Source organism: Natator depressus, chromosome 6, assembly GCF_965152275.1.
Source record: "Natator depressus isolate rNatDep1 chromosome 6, rNatDep2.hap1, whole genome shotgun sequence".
NCBI lineage: Eukaryota > Metazoa > Chordata > Testudines > Cheloniidae > Natator > Natator depressus.
Window position 1 is genome coordinate 110,336,306 of NC_134239.1, and position 15,784 is coordinate 110,352,089.

The following is a 15,784-nucleotide window of genomic DNA, read 5'->3' on the forward strand; positions in this document are numbered from 1 at the left end:
AAGAGTTCCACAGGCAAAGCATGTTCTGTATGGAAGAGCATTTCCTTTGATCAGCTTTGAATTTGCCACCTTTCAATTTCATTGGTCAGGCCTATGTGATGTACAGTACATGCTCCGTTGCACTAGACGGTGTGGTATGAAGATAAAGACATTGGCTGAAATCCCAGTCTTCAAACTCCCATTGCCTTCAATAGGGCCAGAGTTACACTCAGGATCTCTGTATGTTGTTATGTACTATTGAAGGTAGGGTGAAAATGTGAATTGTAATAAAAAAGTTTATGAAAAGATAGTGATGATCCTCAAGGTCACCTGTTACAGTAGCCTGCACTAAATGGGCCACTTAAAAGAAACCCATTTGCATTTTGCTTAGCCCACCAAGGCTGGTCTATGCTGTGAGATATATTTGAAAACATGAGTTTTTCATTTGAAATGTAATGCTTCTGAAAGGTGCCAGATTGAAGCCTGAAGCCCTCTGTTTATCTATAGATCAGATTAAAACAAAGATGGAGCCATGCAAGATTCCTCATGGTGAATAGCTAATGTGCCTCAATCCCGACCTGGCGTGAGCACCTCTGGAGGGGAGAAGATACCACTCTGTGTGTACATTTAGTGCTTCGCTTCTCTGCTGAGGCATCCAGCCAGGGCACCAGTGTATGTGATGATATGTGGAACTTCTACCTCGCCTAACTCTGGTCCTTGTTTCATTCCCAGCATTTCCCCTCTTTTCCTATCCCCAAAGCATCTCCTTTGGGCCCTCCTTTTTTAAACTCTCCCATCGTACTGTCAACCACCTCATCTCCTTCACTATTGCCCATCTGCAGGGATCAGGCGGGGTAGGTGGAGAAGGTGGTGGTACTCTTTCAGCCTCTGCCCCCAGAATAAACTCCACCCATGTGATTGGCCAAAATAAGATGCCATACACAATAGGCTGTGAAGATGTTCAAATCATTGTATCATTGTGTCGCTGCTTCGCTCCAATGGGTTCCTTGAATCTGGCTCTCTCTTGGTAAGGCTTGAATAGGCCTTGGGCACTGCTACACTCCTTGGGCTTGGCTCCTTCTTGATTGGGGAATAAAATAAGTGGTGGCTGTGATGCTGGTAGACTAGGTGCCAGCTCTTGCCAAGGCTTTAGGACTCAGTCAAGCACTGACAAATTCATTGCTGGAAACCAGACTGTTTCACCTGTGCGTTAAGATGGGTATTGAACTTATAAAAATGTGTTTAGACTTTATTAAATGCTTGTAAATTGCTGCATAAATTAATCTCACCTATGATATCATTGTCACATGCTGTAAGGTAATTGTGGTGGGGCAGGTGCCCCACCCCCATGAAAGAGTGGACCGGGGCAGGCCAGTGCAGCTGCGCAGTCTGGCAGCCATAGGGAAGGGCCTGCGGGGAGCCAATCAGGGCTGAGCTTTAGGCGGCCAATCAGGGCCAGGCTCAGCCCTATATAAAGGCTGTCCAGGAAGGGAGTGGTCAGTCTGTCCTAGACCTTTGTGGGGGGAGGTCTGTTGCCTGAGCAGGAGACCAGCACCTAGGACAGCGCTGTGCTGGGCAGGCTTGGGGAAGCGGAGGAGAGCTCCAGCCTGATACCTGCCAGACTGCTGACCCTGAGTAGAAGGGTCTAGAGGGTGCAATGGGATCAGAGGGGAAGTGACCCAGGGAAGACTGAAGGTAAGGGGAGAGAAGGAGGGCAGGGAGGCTGCTGTTAGAGGGTCTCTAGGTCAGGAGCCAGAGTAGTGGGTGGGCTGGGGTCCCCCCACCCCCTTGTGCTGCACTGGGCTCTGGAGGAGTGGCTGAGTCAGGCTGCACCCTGCCCCCTGATGTAAGAGGGGCTAGACTTGGGGGTTGTGGCAAGCCACTGAGGCCTGTGCAAAGACTCCTGATAACCCCTCCCCCCTGAGAAGGGGGTGAGTGTGGACTTGAGGGCACTGCCAGAGGGCAGTATCCTGAAGAGGACACCGCAAGCTGGGAGCAGTGTGGGTCAAGATGCCAAGTAAGGGCAAGAGATGGATGGGACACCACTGGCAGAGGGTGCTCTGCATGAACTGAGCTAATTCCCTGACTGAACAGCAGGAGGTGCTGCAGTGGTGAGTCCCAACTCTGTCACAGTAATTAAGTCTTTGCTTTATAATTTTTTTAAAAAAAGTTTGCTCTAAAATTGAATCTGATCAGGAGGGATCATCTCCTGCCCATCAAGAAGGCTGATCAAAACTAAATGGGCCACTGAGACATCACAATAAGACTTTGTTAGTTGCCCCTTCACACCCATGAAGAGTCTGCATGCAAAAGGGCTCGTCCCATCAGCCTGAGTTCTGGAAGAAGGAAATAAAAATACCTGACAAAAAAAATCCCCTTCTTTTGTTGTTTGGACTCTTGCAGAAGCAGAAATCTCCAGAGTCAACCTGGGTTAGCCTTAAAAAAACATTCAAAACTGACAAATTACTACAACTCTTTTTTAAAACCATAGACTGTAACTCATTTGTCTATATATGCTTGCCTGCTTTAACCTTGTAGTAACTCTCTCTCATTTCTTCTCTCAGCTAATAAATCCTGAATTAGTTTACTATAGGATTGGCTACAAGCACTGTCTTAGGTGGGAGAGCTAAGGCACAATTTGACCTGGGGTAAGTGACTGGTCTCTTGGGACTGGAAGCAACCTGAATATTTTGTGATCTTTGGTGTAAAGCAGCCATTTATCACTAAGTACAGCTTGCCTGGGTGCAAGATAGACTGGAATGCCCAAAGAGTGACTACATGGTAAGACTGTCCTAGTGCTTTAGGAGTTAACACTTGTTACTGGGTTGGTGAAATCTAATTATAGAACATACAACCAGTTTAGGGCCTCTGTCCTGCTTCCTGACAATCTGCACTGAGGCTGGCACTCACGGTCATGAGTCACTCCAGACAGCGTAACATAGGCATCTCCCAAATAACACTCATTTTTGTTATCAAAATGAAATATTACTCCTGGGAAATTGTGCGGCTTTGAGACCCTCCATCCCCTTGTTAACTGAGCAATTTAATAATTAGCAATATTTACATTTAAATTATCTTCCCAGGGCATCTGAGTTAACACACCACTGAAACTGAATGCCATAGCTCACACCTCTCAGTGCCATTGCTTTCTGCATGGTTACAGAACTGGGGTACACTTGGCTCACATTTTGGGAGCTTTCTCCACAACCATAACTAAAGACTGTTGTATCTAGCTGAGGAGCTGAGCTGTGTCAAGATAAACCCTTTATTATGAACAGGAACTGTGCACAGAACTGAGATAACAAAACTTCCTACTATGTGTAGCTTCAGACTGCTATTGCCCTTCCCTGGGCTTTTGTTCCAGCTGGAAGTGTCACAGGAAACAAGACTCTGCCTAGAGCAGGGGCTCTCAAACTAGAGGTTGGGATCCCTCAGGGTTTGCAAGGTTATTACAATGCGGGGGGGGGGGGGGGGGGGGAAGGTTTGTGAGCTGTCAGCCTCCACCTCAGACCCCACTTTGCATCCAGCATTTATAATACTGTTAAATATTAAAGTATTTAATTTATAATGGTGGGGGGGTCACACTCAGAGGTATGCTATGTGAAAGGGGTCATCAGTATAAGTTTGAGAACCACTGGTCTAGAGGGTACAGGAAATATGGCATCTCTGCACTTCCAGGAGGACATATTTTACAGCACAGATTTAATTAAGAACATAATGGCCATACTAGGCCAGACCAAAGGTCCACCCAGCCCAGTATCCTGTCTACTGACAGTGGCCAATGCCAGGTGCCCCAGAGGAGTGAACCTAACAGGTAATGATCAAGTGATCTCTCTCTGACAAACAGAGGGTAGGGACACCATTCCTTATCAATCCTGGCTAATAGCGAAAAATTCATGGAAGTTAAGTCCATTAATCCAGTTCTCTTTTAAACCCTGTTATAGTCCTAGCCTTCCCAACATCCTCAGGCAAGGAGTTCCGCAGGTTGACTGTGTGCTGTGTGAAGAACTACTTCCTTTTATTTGTTTTAAACCTGCTACCCATTAACTTATTTGATGGCCCCTAGTTCTTATATTATAGGCACAAGAAAATAACTTTTCCTTATTCACTTTCTCCACACAACTCATGATTTTATATACCTCTATCATATCCCCCCCTTCATCTCCTCTTTTCTAAGCTGAAAAGTCCTAGCTTCTTGAATCTCTCCTCACATGGGACCCATTCCAAACCCCTAATCATTTTAGTTGCTCTTCTCTGAACCTTTAAAAAAATAAAACTGATTCTGGAGAACAAGATAGTAGCTTCCTAGAGGTTTCAATTGGTGTATGGGCAAGAACCAGCTGTTTCTGGGCCTTGTCTATCTGCCCCTCACCTTCCACCTGGCACTTCCCTGACTTCCAGTCCATCAAAGTATGACTTCTCTGCTATGATAATTGTTCACTCAATTATCTCCACCATTCTGGACTCCTTTGCTCCTCTCTCCAGTCTTAGTCTATCACACTAACCCCCAACCATATTCCCTTGGCTCCTGCTCTGCTGAGAAAATCCCATCACCCTGCTGATTTCATCACAAATTTCTTCTTTGTGTATGTCTACACTACAGCACTGTAGCACCAGAGTGTAGGCACAACCTACACTGGTGGAAGGCGTTTTTCCATCAGAGTAGTTAATCTTCCCCTCCAAGTAGTGGTAGCTAGGTTGACAGAAGAAGTCTTCTGTTGACCTACTTGTGTCTACACTGGGGGTTAGTTAGACCTAACTGTGCTGCTAAAAGTGCAAAATTTTTCACAGCACTGAGTGGTGTAGTCAAGTTGAACTAATTTTTAAGTGTAGACTGGGCCTTGATTTCAATGGGAGTTAGGTGTGTAGGTGCTTTTGAAAGTCCCACCAGGCACCTATAGTGTATATTTAGGCATCTAAATACCTTTGAAAATCTGGCCCTTAGCCACCCAAATCCCATTGAAAGTGAATAGGAGGAATTGGGCACCTAATTTCTTACACTGCTTTGAAAATTCCAGCCTAAATCTTGTGTAAAGCTGCTGTCATGGAGCTCTAATATAAGAGATTAGAAATCAGCTTCTGATCTGCTTCCACAGTGACTTAACACCTATAGAAAGAACCTTAATGTTTATTTTGAGACATCTTGTTCAAGGTTTAAGGTTTTTTTTTCTGATAGTCATTTAATGTGCAGAGACCACTCCCTGCCATGCTGACAAACAATGAAACACTATTGACTTGTACTCCCTGTCTATCTGTCTCTTGCCTTTTACTCAGATTTACTTAGTCAGGGACCATGTTTTTGTTCTGTGTTTGAACACTGCCTACAACAATGGGGCCCTGGTCTCTGCCTGGGGCCTTAGGTGTGACAGGAATATGAATAATCTGTAGTAAATCCGTATACAGACTGAGTATCTTTTCTACTCTGAGTGACCAAAATTATCTTATTTGCTGCAGCATGGCCATTGCTAATATATGTACCTAGTTTAAACAAGAATATTCAAATACATTATACATATGGTGAGAGCTGCTTCTCAAGACTGAGGAAATTAGGAATGGTTTTCTTTTAAGTGACAACCATGTGCATGTGAACTTCAGTGTTGTCACCTTCATGGACCATCCAAACTCTTGACCCTATGGAGGAGCAGAGGACTTTGCTTGGTAATAGTCTATCAATGGTACTTATCTGGCCCCTGCACCACTGTAGTATATGAACATCTTGCATTCTGTAATGGATTTATTCTCAAACACCTGTGAGCTAGGGTAGTGTTATCCTCCCCATCTTACAGATGGGGAACAGAGGCACACAGAAGCTAAGTGTCTTGGAGATTGTCATGCAGGCAGCCTGTGACAGAGCAGGGAATTGCACTCAGGTCTCCAAAATCCTAGGCTAGTGCCCTAATCACTAGATCATCTTTCCTCTCTAACTCCAGTTAATAGTTTGATATGTAATGTATATGCTGCTTGTGGGCCTAAATCAATCATTGCTAATAAAAAGGGTCTCATTTATTGACTGGCTGTAGATGAACCCTACTGCTTGGCAAAACTAATCACCCACTTTTTGAAAAGTTATTTGAAAAGAAAACCTACTAATATACCCATCAGTGAGAGACAATATAAAATGGAGACCAGTATGTTTACAAAGAGGGGAAGATTTTTTTGCTTTGGTGTCCTTGCTGCTGAGCAGAAGATGAACCATGTTTGTTTACTTGTGCTCAGAGGCCCCAGTCAAAATCAGGGCCAGTTTGTGCTAGGAAGAAGCCGTGCCTGCTCCAGAAAACTTATAATCAATTGTCTGACTGCATGTGAACACATACCTGAGCCAACTCATAGCCCAATTGACTTCAGTGGAGCTCTGTGTAGGTATATAGGTGCACCTGCATGCACTCAATTGCAGGAGCAGGGCCTAAAGCCCCAATCCTACAAGCTGAACAATGTGGACAGAACACCCTGTCTGCAGGGGTTCCTGCTGAAGTCAGGGAATTTTCTGTGCCAGCTCAAATGTCAGCCCATGCAGATCAGCTTGCAGGATTGAGGCCTAAGAATGGTAAAGTTTTCCTAAGATCCAACTGTATCAAGGGCAATTGGGGGTAAACTGCGGGAATGGAATTTGTGGCATTAAACTTTTCTTTCTTGATACTTGGTGGTATTCTTGGGGCCAAAAGTGCACCCACTTTTTTCTGTTAAAAATACTGTAGTGTGTGTGCAGTTCCTGCCTACACGTTATTGACGCTCTGGGCAGAGTTTTCTATATTGTTTGGGAAGGATTTTTAAGTTTGTCCCATAGGACAAAAATCACAAATTGTGACAGTGTTTTATTCTCGCAAAGCTTAACCTTTTGGTGGGAAGGGATGTGGGGGGGATGGGGCAGGAGGGTTGGAACAAACATTTAAAAGTTTAGAAAACATGAGTGATGTTACCATTGTAGCCCTCAGGGTTCACAGGGAAAAGTTTAGAAAAGTGCAGCGATATCTGCCTAAGTCTGCAGACAGCTCAAACAATAGTTCTGACCAACATCAGCTGTGCCATTCATCTTGGTGGAGCATTAACATGGACACTCACTGCTGTAACATGGACCCCATGTATAAACTCCTCTGCTTGGGTGGGTAGAGAGGGAGTCCCCTTATCCAGGACAGATCTCAGGCTTGGGGAGGGACCACAGCCTGTGGAAACAGGAATGGTAATGGGTTCCCCATCATCCAAACAGCTGGCTCTTGTGTGGGAGGCATCTGCTACTTCTATTCCAGTAAAAACAAGGAGTCTTTGTGGCATCTTAAACTCCCAAATTTATTTGGGCATAAGCTTTTGTAGGCTAAAACCCACTTCATCAGATGCATGGAGTGGAAAATACAATAGGCAGGTATAAACACACACACAGCACATGAAAAGATAGGAGTTGCCTTAAGTGGGGGTTGTCAGGGCTAACAAGCCAATTCAATTAAGGTGGAAGTGGGCTGTTCTCACCCCTTCTTGTCAAGTGAGTATCAGCAGGGGGAAATTAATTTTTGTGGTGACCCATCCATTCCCATCCTTTATTCAGGCCTAATTTGATGGTGTCCAGTCTGCAAATTAATTCCAGTTCTGCAGTTTCTCATTGGAGTCTGTTTCTGAAGTTTTTTGTTGAATTGCCACTTAAGTCTGAGTGTCCAGGGAGATTGAAGTGTTCTCCTACTGGTTTTTGAATGTTGTAATTGATGTCTGATGTGTCCATTTATTCCAGGGGGGGGCAAACTTTTTTTGCCCCAAGGACCACATCGGAGTGCAAGACTGTATGGAGGGTCAGGTAGGGAAGCCTGGCCCCTGCCCCATCCTCTCCCTCCCACTTCCCACCTACCCATCCAATCCCCCCTGCTCATTATCCCCTGACCACCACCTGGGATCCCACCCCCTATCCAACTGCCCCTATCTCCTGATTGCCCCCCAGGACTCCTACTGCATATCCAATGCCCCAGCCCCCTTACCATGCTGCTCAGAGCAGCATGTCTGGAGCCACGCACCTGGCTGGAGCCAGACGTGCTGCTCATGTGGTGGCATAGCTGCGGGGGAGGGAGGACAGTAGGGAAGGGGCCGCGGGCTAGCCTTCCCAGCAAGGAGCTCAGGGGCCAGGCAGGACAATCCTGCGGGCCAGATGTGGCCCACGGGCCGTAGTTTACCCACCTCTGATTTAGTCTTTTGCGTAGAGACTGTCTGGTTTGGCCAATGTACATGGCAGTGTTGTAGCTGTGTTGGTCCCAGGCTATTAGAAAGACCAAGGTGGGTGAGGTAATATTGTTTATGGGACCAACTTCTGTTGGTGAAAGAGATGCTGTTGAGCTGCACAGAACTCTATGAAGAGTTCTGTGCAGCTCAAAAGCTTCTCTTTAATCAGCAAAAGCTGGTCCAATAAAACATTTTACCTCACCCACCTTGTCACTTGTATTCTGTGCAGGGGTAGGGACATATGGGACTTAATCCTGCTCCAATTTAAATCAGTGGGGAAACTCCTACTAAATGCTACTTAATGTAAGTGTAGTACAATTGGGTCGAGTTAGAAAATTGATCCTATAAAATTGGCAGCAAGTGTTTGAACAGTCAATGATAAAATATTGATGTATGTATTGTCCTAAAATACATACTATAAATTTTGAGTCCTAATTTTGAGCATAGTCACCAAAGGTGATATAAGAGAACAGAAAATACAAAATTAGACCCTACAAAGACTAATGCACATGCTTAACTTTGAGCACATTATTAATCCTGAGTTAAACAGATCTACTCAAGTGTGTAAAGGTAAGCATATGCAGTAGTCTTTTCAGGCTTGGGCCCCAGTGGCAACATAAACTCCTTTTGAATCTAACTCAAACTCCTTTTCAAAGGAAAATCAGAAGCTATTCCCACCACCCACATTTCTGAAGTAGAAATACTGGAGCCTAGACTACAGAAAAGGATAACTAACATTCTGCCAAGTTTGCATTTCTATGTCTCATGCAATGTGTGTATTATACTGTAGAACTAACACATTTTGCACCAAGAAATATTTGCAGATGCTGTCAAGCTTCCAGGATAGCAGCACTTATTATTCCCGTGATTTAGAACATTCTTTTGGAGAGGGAAAAAAGTGGAACCAGAAATTGCTGTTGTGAAATTAGTTTTTTTGAATTTTTTACTGCAAAAATAACCATTTTTACAATATACTGGGGAGAATATAAAACTAGATTTTTTCTATATGTGCACATATATACTGTGATTATATTTATATATATATATATAATCAACACACTGTATGTGTATCTATATATTAAGACTCCAGGATTGTCACTATGGAGCCTACAATGTCTTAAGTCAGTCTGAAGTAACAGGAACAGCTACAAGCCTAGTTGAGAGCTACTTTTGTTTGAATCTGGTGATATTCTAATCACTGGGATTAGTGGTTTGTTACTGTCCAATTTTTGTTTTGACTTTATGAATTACACCTGTGCAAAACCACAGGCTTGCAGCTACTAATGTGTACTAAATTTGAGATAAATATATACTGATTGTACAGTAGAACCTCAAAGTTACTAACAACCTCCATTCCCAAGGTACGTCTGAAATGTTTGTAATTCTAAACAACTTTATTTCAAAAGTTTACAACTGAACATTGATTTAACACTGCTTTGAAACTACTATGCAGAAGAAAAATGCTGTTTTCCCTTTTTTAGTAGTTTAACACAGTACTGTACTGTATTTGCTTTTTTGGGGGGGTCTCTGCTCCTGCCTGATTGTGTACTTTGGGCTCAAAATGAGGTGTGTGGTTGAATGGTCAGTTCGTAACTCTGGTGCTCATAACTCTGAGGTTCTACTGTATGTATATATATATAAAATGTATACATTGAGGGCTGGTCTACACTAGAAAATTAGATTTACCCAGCTACATCGCTCAGGGGTGTGAAAAATCCACATCCCCATCCCTGAGCAGACCTAAGTCCCTATGTAGCTAATGCTAGGGCAATGAGAATTCTTCCGTCTATCTAGCTACTGCCTCTCGGGTAGGTGGATTTACTGCAATGACAGGAGAACCTCTCCTGTCACTGTAGTATGTCTACATTGATGCGCTGCAGCTGTCCTACTGTAGCATTTTAAGTGTAGACATAATTTGAGTATGTGATGGAGATGAATATAGACAAGATGACATTATTCTGAAGGAAGCTGATATATATTTCACAGGGGCTGGTTTATATATTTCTCCTTCCAGTTTCAAGGGAGAAAGTTGTTATGAAAATTAAACAAGACCCTCTTTGATATAAGCAGCTATCTAGAAGTAAAATTTTGGGGTTGTTTACATGGGGACACTTAGGTCTGGTCTACACTAGAAAATTAGGTTGATATAACTACATTGTCCAGAAGTATGAAAAAGCCACACTCCCTGAGTAGCATTGTTAATTTTACCTAAACCCTTGTGTATACAGACTAGGTCAATGGAAGGTATGTTGTAGTGTGTTAAGGGCTTGTCTTCACTACTGGGTAAACCTAAGTTACACTGCTACTCTCCAGCTACATGAATAATGTATCTGGAGTTGACGTTGTGATGGGTCTGGTCACAAACTCCCTCAAGACTGTCACTAGATGTGCTGGGATACTGCTGAGAACAACCCTCCTGCCAGAACAGGCGCCCCTCCACTCCTGTCTTACTGAGTTAGACACTCCAGTCAGCTTCAGCCCAGACGCAGGGGTTGGGCCACACCTCTCTGCAGTTCACTGAAACTGAGATCCACTCAACTCAGGGGCTTCTTAGTTAACAGGGACTTTCCCAGCACCCTGTATTCAATCTTTCTGGTAGCCTAAACCCCAAAATGAATTCACTTTACTGTGTATAAAGCTTATAAAGGGTAAACTCGTAAACTGTCTGCCCTCTAACACTGAGAGATGCACAGCTGTTTGCTCCCCCAGGTATTAATTGCTTACTCTGGGTTAGTTAATAAGCAAAAGTGATTATATTAAATAGTAGGATTTCAGTGGTTCCAAGTAGTAACAGACAGAACAAAGTAAGTTACCAGGCAAAATAAAACAAAACACACTAGTCTAAGCCTAATACAGTAGGAAACTGAATACAGGCAAATCTCTCACCCAGAGATGTTCCAATAAGCTTCTTTCACAGACTAGACTTCTTCCTAGTCTGGGCCTAATCCTTTTCAGACCAATGTTGTGGTTTATGGCCTGGATTCAGCAATCGCTCTCACCCCCATAGTTAGTCCTTTGTCCCAATTTCTTTCAAGCATCTCTTTGGGTTGGAGAGGCCATCCCTTGAGCCAGCTGAAGCCAAAATGGAGGGGCTTCTAGGGCCTTTTATATTCTTTTGTGGGCAAAACCCCCTTGGTCTTCTGTGCAAAATCACAGCAACAAGATGGAGTCTGTAGCCACTGGGTAAGTCACATGGCCTGCAAAAAGCTGAATCATTCATGGACAACGCCATTGTTTACATGTTAGTTTGAATGTTCCCAGAAATGCTCAGATGTCGATTGGCATCTCCCAAAGTCCATTGTCAGTTAAGTGTTTCTTGATTGGGCACTTACTCAGCATAGTCCTTTCTCAAGAAGCTGACCAAATGCTTCACTGATGCTACTGAGAATAGCCAATATTCATAACTTCATATACAAAAATGATACATAGATGGCATAATCATAACCAGTAAAATCACAACCTTTCCATAGACACCTTACTTGATCCCCTTGGTAAAAGATTGGTTGCAACCCAAAGTCCTATAGTTGCACCAAAAGTCCTATATGGTCACAGTTCATGTCAATAACATCACAGCTGTAGCTTAAATCAGTTTACTCCTTCCACTCTCCCATTGACTTACCTTACTCTTCTTGGGGAGCTGGAGTACCAGAGTTGACCAGAGAGCACGCAGCTGTTGATTTAGTGGGACTTCACTAGACTTGCTAAATCAACACCCACTGTATTGATTGCAACAGCATAGATCCCCTCAGTAGTGAAGACAAGCCCTAAGTGTAGACAAGCTCTAAGGAAAATTAATCCAAATTAACTTTTAGACTCTCCCACATTAAATGCCTTTGTAGACACATTCAGAATTATATTGGCCTTAATTCAATTTTGTTAAGTAAGTAAATTTTGAATAAGAGCATCCACACAGTCCTTAAATCTCTTTGGATGCTATCATTCAGAATTGAGGTGGTCTTAATTTGGTTTAGTTAAATTCTTCCTAAGTGAATTATTCACACTCCTAATCAACATAACTATCCTGGCAAAACTGTGCAGTGTAGACCTGTCCAGTGTAAGGCAGAGTAATCAGTAAAATAGTAAACAAGCCAAATTAAAAAAAAAACAAACCCCAAACCACTATCTTGATCAGCAGGCTCTCTCCCCTTTTCAAGTTCCCTCACATTTAAATGAGGGGTGGGGGAGGTGGGGTGTGACTGGAGACAGTTTGTCTGACATTCAGATAGCTGCAGCTAGTCAAATTGCAGCTTTAATTGTGCTACTGACCAATAAAAAAATAGCTGCTGCAGGAGGTAATTTGAATTAGTAATAGAAGGTACAACCCATCCTAGATTTACTTTTACCTCATGCTACTGTACTGTTCAAATAGTAAATACTCTTACAGCTTGTGCATTCCAACTTTCTCTTTGGCAGGGATAGTCCCGACTTTTTTTGCAAAGTAGGAGTAAGTGTCGTTCTCCCCCCCCCCCCCCCCAAACCAACCAAACAAAAAACCCTCATTCACTGATAGCAATTCAGTGGAAAAGGGGGAGAAAGGAAAAGTGCTCTTACTGCTTCACTTCTTTCTCCCTGCTTGTTTTGTCCTCTCACTCCTTTCACAGCCCCTGCCCTACCAAACTGGTTGCTGCTATTTTGATATTGCTGTAGCACCACTCAGTTTAGGATCAGACCTTGTGGCAGGCACTGTACAAACGGGTATGAGGACGAAAGTCCCTGCTGCTGATGCTGCAACTGCATCCGTGTGGATCGATTCCTGCACTCCTGTGAAGCCCAGGAGCAGAAAAGGGGACTCTTTGTGGGCTCAGATTTTTGCCTGAGCAGAGCTCCTTGCAGGATTAAGGCTCAAAACCCCAGTCGTGCTGTTGAATCTGCAAAGGCAAAAGTGTCTGCCCACGTAGCTGTTTGCAGGTTGGAAGTGGAAGAAATGTGGAGTGTGATATGTGGTTTGTGAGCCATATGGGCTGTCAGGGCCCCATGGGGGAATCCTCAGAAGAGCAGTTTTCATAGGAGCAAGCCCGCTGATGTCACAAGAGAAAGCTCTACAGGGTCAGACGCTTACACTGCAAACTCCTCACGGCAAGGACCTTATTTCTATAAGAGGTAAGGCCCAGATCCTTAAAGGTATTGGGTGCCTTTGAGGATCTGGGACTAAGAACATGACCCTGCAGACATGCATGAGCAGTTTTCTGGGACAGCTCTTGTGAACAAAGCTTGTCACGTGGGCAAGAGTCTGCAGGATTGGCCCTCAAGGGCCTGATCCTGCTATCAGCTATGCAAGGACTGATCCCTACACGTGGGTGGCACCCTGCTGACTTCAGGACCGGTCAGCCACCATCAATCTCCCTCCACCTTTTATTGTGTTTCATTAAACTCTGTCTGTTGCCCATTGTCCCCTGGCCAGGCGCCTGCTGCTCAGGTGGGTGGGGTAGCGGCTGCTGATTTGCCCCCCCCCCCCCCCCCGCGAATGCCCTGATCTTCCCTCCCCACGCGGCGCCACCGAGGGGGCAATTTGGCCAACTCCAGCAATTGCAAGGACTTTTCCTCCCCGCCCGGCCGAACTCCTCTTCGCGCTCGAGGGGCGCCTCTGCCCGGCCAAAGCCAGGGCGGGTCTCCCCACCCTGGTCCCCGCGCCGCCCCTCCCCCGCGGGGGGCCGGCCCCAGCTCGGGGCCACTTTGTAGCAATTAGTTTCTCTCTTTGTATGGGGGTTCCATTCAAACTGAGCGGCGCGTTCCGCGTAACCTTCCGCCAAGGGGAGGAAAATAGTCCCCAGCCCCGAGTGCTGCTGAGTTCAAAGCACGAGGTTTGGAGCCCCCTCGCTGGGGCCCCTCCGCCCGATCCCCTTCCCCCCCTCTTCGAGCCCGTCCCCAACGCTCCCCGCGCCTCCGGGGCCACGGCGTGAAACTCCCCCACTTCCCTCCCCGCTACAATGTAGCCTTGGAAGGGGATGTATCACTGGGCGTAGAGATTGCAAAACCCAACCACGTACAGCGGGCGATACGCCTCCACCTAACCTGACAAACGGAAGCGCCGGGCCGGCTTGATGGACGGGGTGGGGCGGCCAATGGCAAAGGCACCTGCCTCCCAAAATGTGGGGGCCGCCAATGGGAGGGCGCCGGAGCGGAGGGGGGGGGTGGGGCCGCGGCCAGGCAGCAGCGCAGGTTGACGAGCGTCCCAGTGCAGGGAAGTGCAGCGCTGGGATGAGCCTCAAAGTTGTAGCCCTCGCCGTGCAGGGGATTTAAAGCGGCCGCACACTGAAAGCGCCTCAGCCTCCCTCTCGCCCCCTCTTCCCCCCCCTCACCCCCAGCCGGGGGCTTTATTAGCTGCTGCTGCTGCTCCCAGGCTCCAGCAGCCCGTTCCCCTCCTTCCCCCCTCGCAGCCCCCCCCCCCGAGTTAACTCTGCTCTCTCTGCCAGTTTCACCCCCAAATGCCAGCCATGATAGAGAAGGGCCCAGAGGTCTCAGGGAAAAGAAGAGGCAGGAATAATAACGCCACTGCCGCCACCAGCGCCAGCAATAATGGGAATAATAAAAGTTTGGCAGCAGCAGCACCCAATGGAAATAGCAGCGGCAACTCCTGGGAGGAAGGCAGCTCCGGCTCCTCTAGTGATGAAGAGCATGGTAAGTCCGCTGAAGTGGGAGCCTCAAACTCGCTCCGGGATTTTCTCTGTTAATCTCTCTCTCACTCACACACACACACACACGAATCAATGAAGCACGCTCTTTCTAACCCGGTTTCTCTCTCTCTTTGACATCTCAGCAGGAGGCGGCATGAGAGTTGGAGCCCAGTACCAAGCCGTGGTTCCTGATTTTGATCCGGGTGAGTTATTTTGTCTCTAGTGTCTCCTAAGGATTCAGCACCATTGTGTGAGTGGGTTAGGAGCCTCCAACGGCTCTGTGTGTGTGTATGTGGCTGGCTGGAGATCTGACATCCTGCGTTTGGGAGTTGGGGTTAGTGTTTGGATTGATCCGTTGGACATAAGACTGTTTTATTGGGGGGTGCTGGAGAGGTCACTTGGTTGCATTAGATTTCTGGTAATTAAAAGGGGAGGGGAAAACCAACAACTTTTGTGTGTGTGTGTGTGTGTTCACCCTGCTGTCCAAGGGAAGAACAGCAACAAGGGGGGGAACGTGTAGGGGAAACGTGCTTCCAGACTGGGGGGGGAGGGGGAGAGGGAGATCTTTCCTTTTCCATGAAATAGAACCAAAACTATAGCTATAGATCTATTTACGTCCCTCCTCGCCCCCGCCCTCCCCCAGGGAAATATGAATATCTCACTCTATGGCACGGAAGCAAGAGGGATTAGCCGTGCTACTTTCTCTCCCCCCCCCCCTTTCTTCAGGTGTGGTTAATTTCATATTCATGACGATCGGGTTGGGATCTGGGTCTTTAGGAGAGTAGCGTGGCACTAATTAGAAAGACTTTCATCAGATTCCCTGGCACTAATATGAAATCGAATCCTTTAGTGGGTTTTCTATCCCCCTACCCCCAGTACTTTTAAAAAATACACCGCCCCCTCCCCCAAAACGAGACATTCAGGGCCAGAGAAGAACCACGATTCCCCCCCCTCCCCCCCCGCCAACGGTTAATAAAAGAAGTCTAGATGCTTTT

The 15,784-nt window shown here is 45.9% G+C and overlaps 1 protein-coding gene across 2 annotated transcripts in view; it reads left to right on the forward strand.

Annotated features, from left to right (window-relative positions):
- The first annotated feature begins 14,597 nt into the window (after positions 1-14,597).
- The window catches only part of RCOR1 (REST corepressor 1), a 125,661-nt gene continuing 124,474 nt past the window's right edge, over positions 14,598-15,784 (forward strand). Inside the window, exons 1-2 of one of the 2 annotated variants that reach the window (XM_074956274.1) lie at positions 14,598-14,793; positions 14,933-14,992. In XM_074956274.1, the coding sequence (XP_074812375.1) occupies positions 14,601-14,793; positions 14,933-14,992 (253 nt within the window). In that variant the 5' untranslated portion in view covers positions 14,598-14,600. The remainder of the gene's footprint in view (positions 14,794-14,932; positions 14,993-15,784) is intronic. The other variant, XM_074956273.1, reaches the window with a different exon arrangement.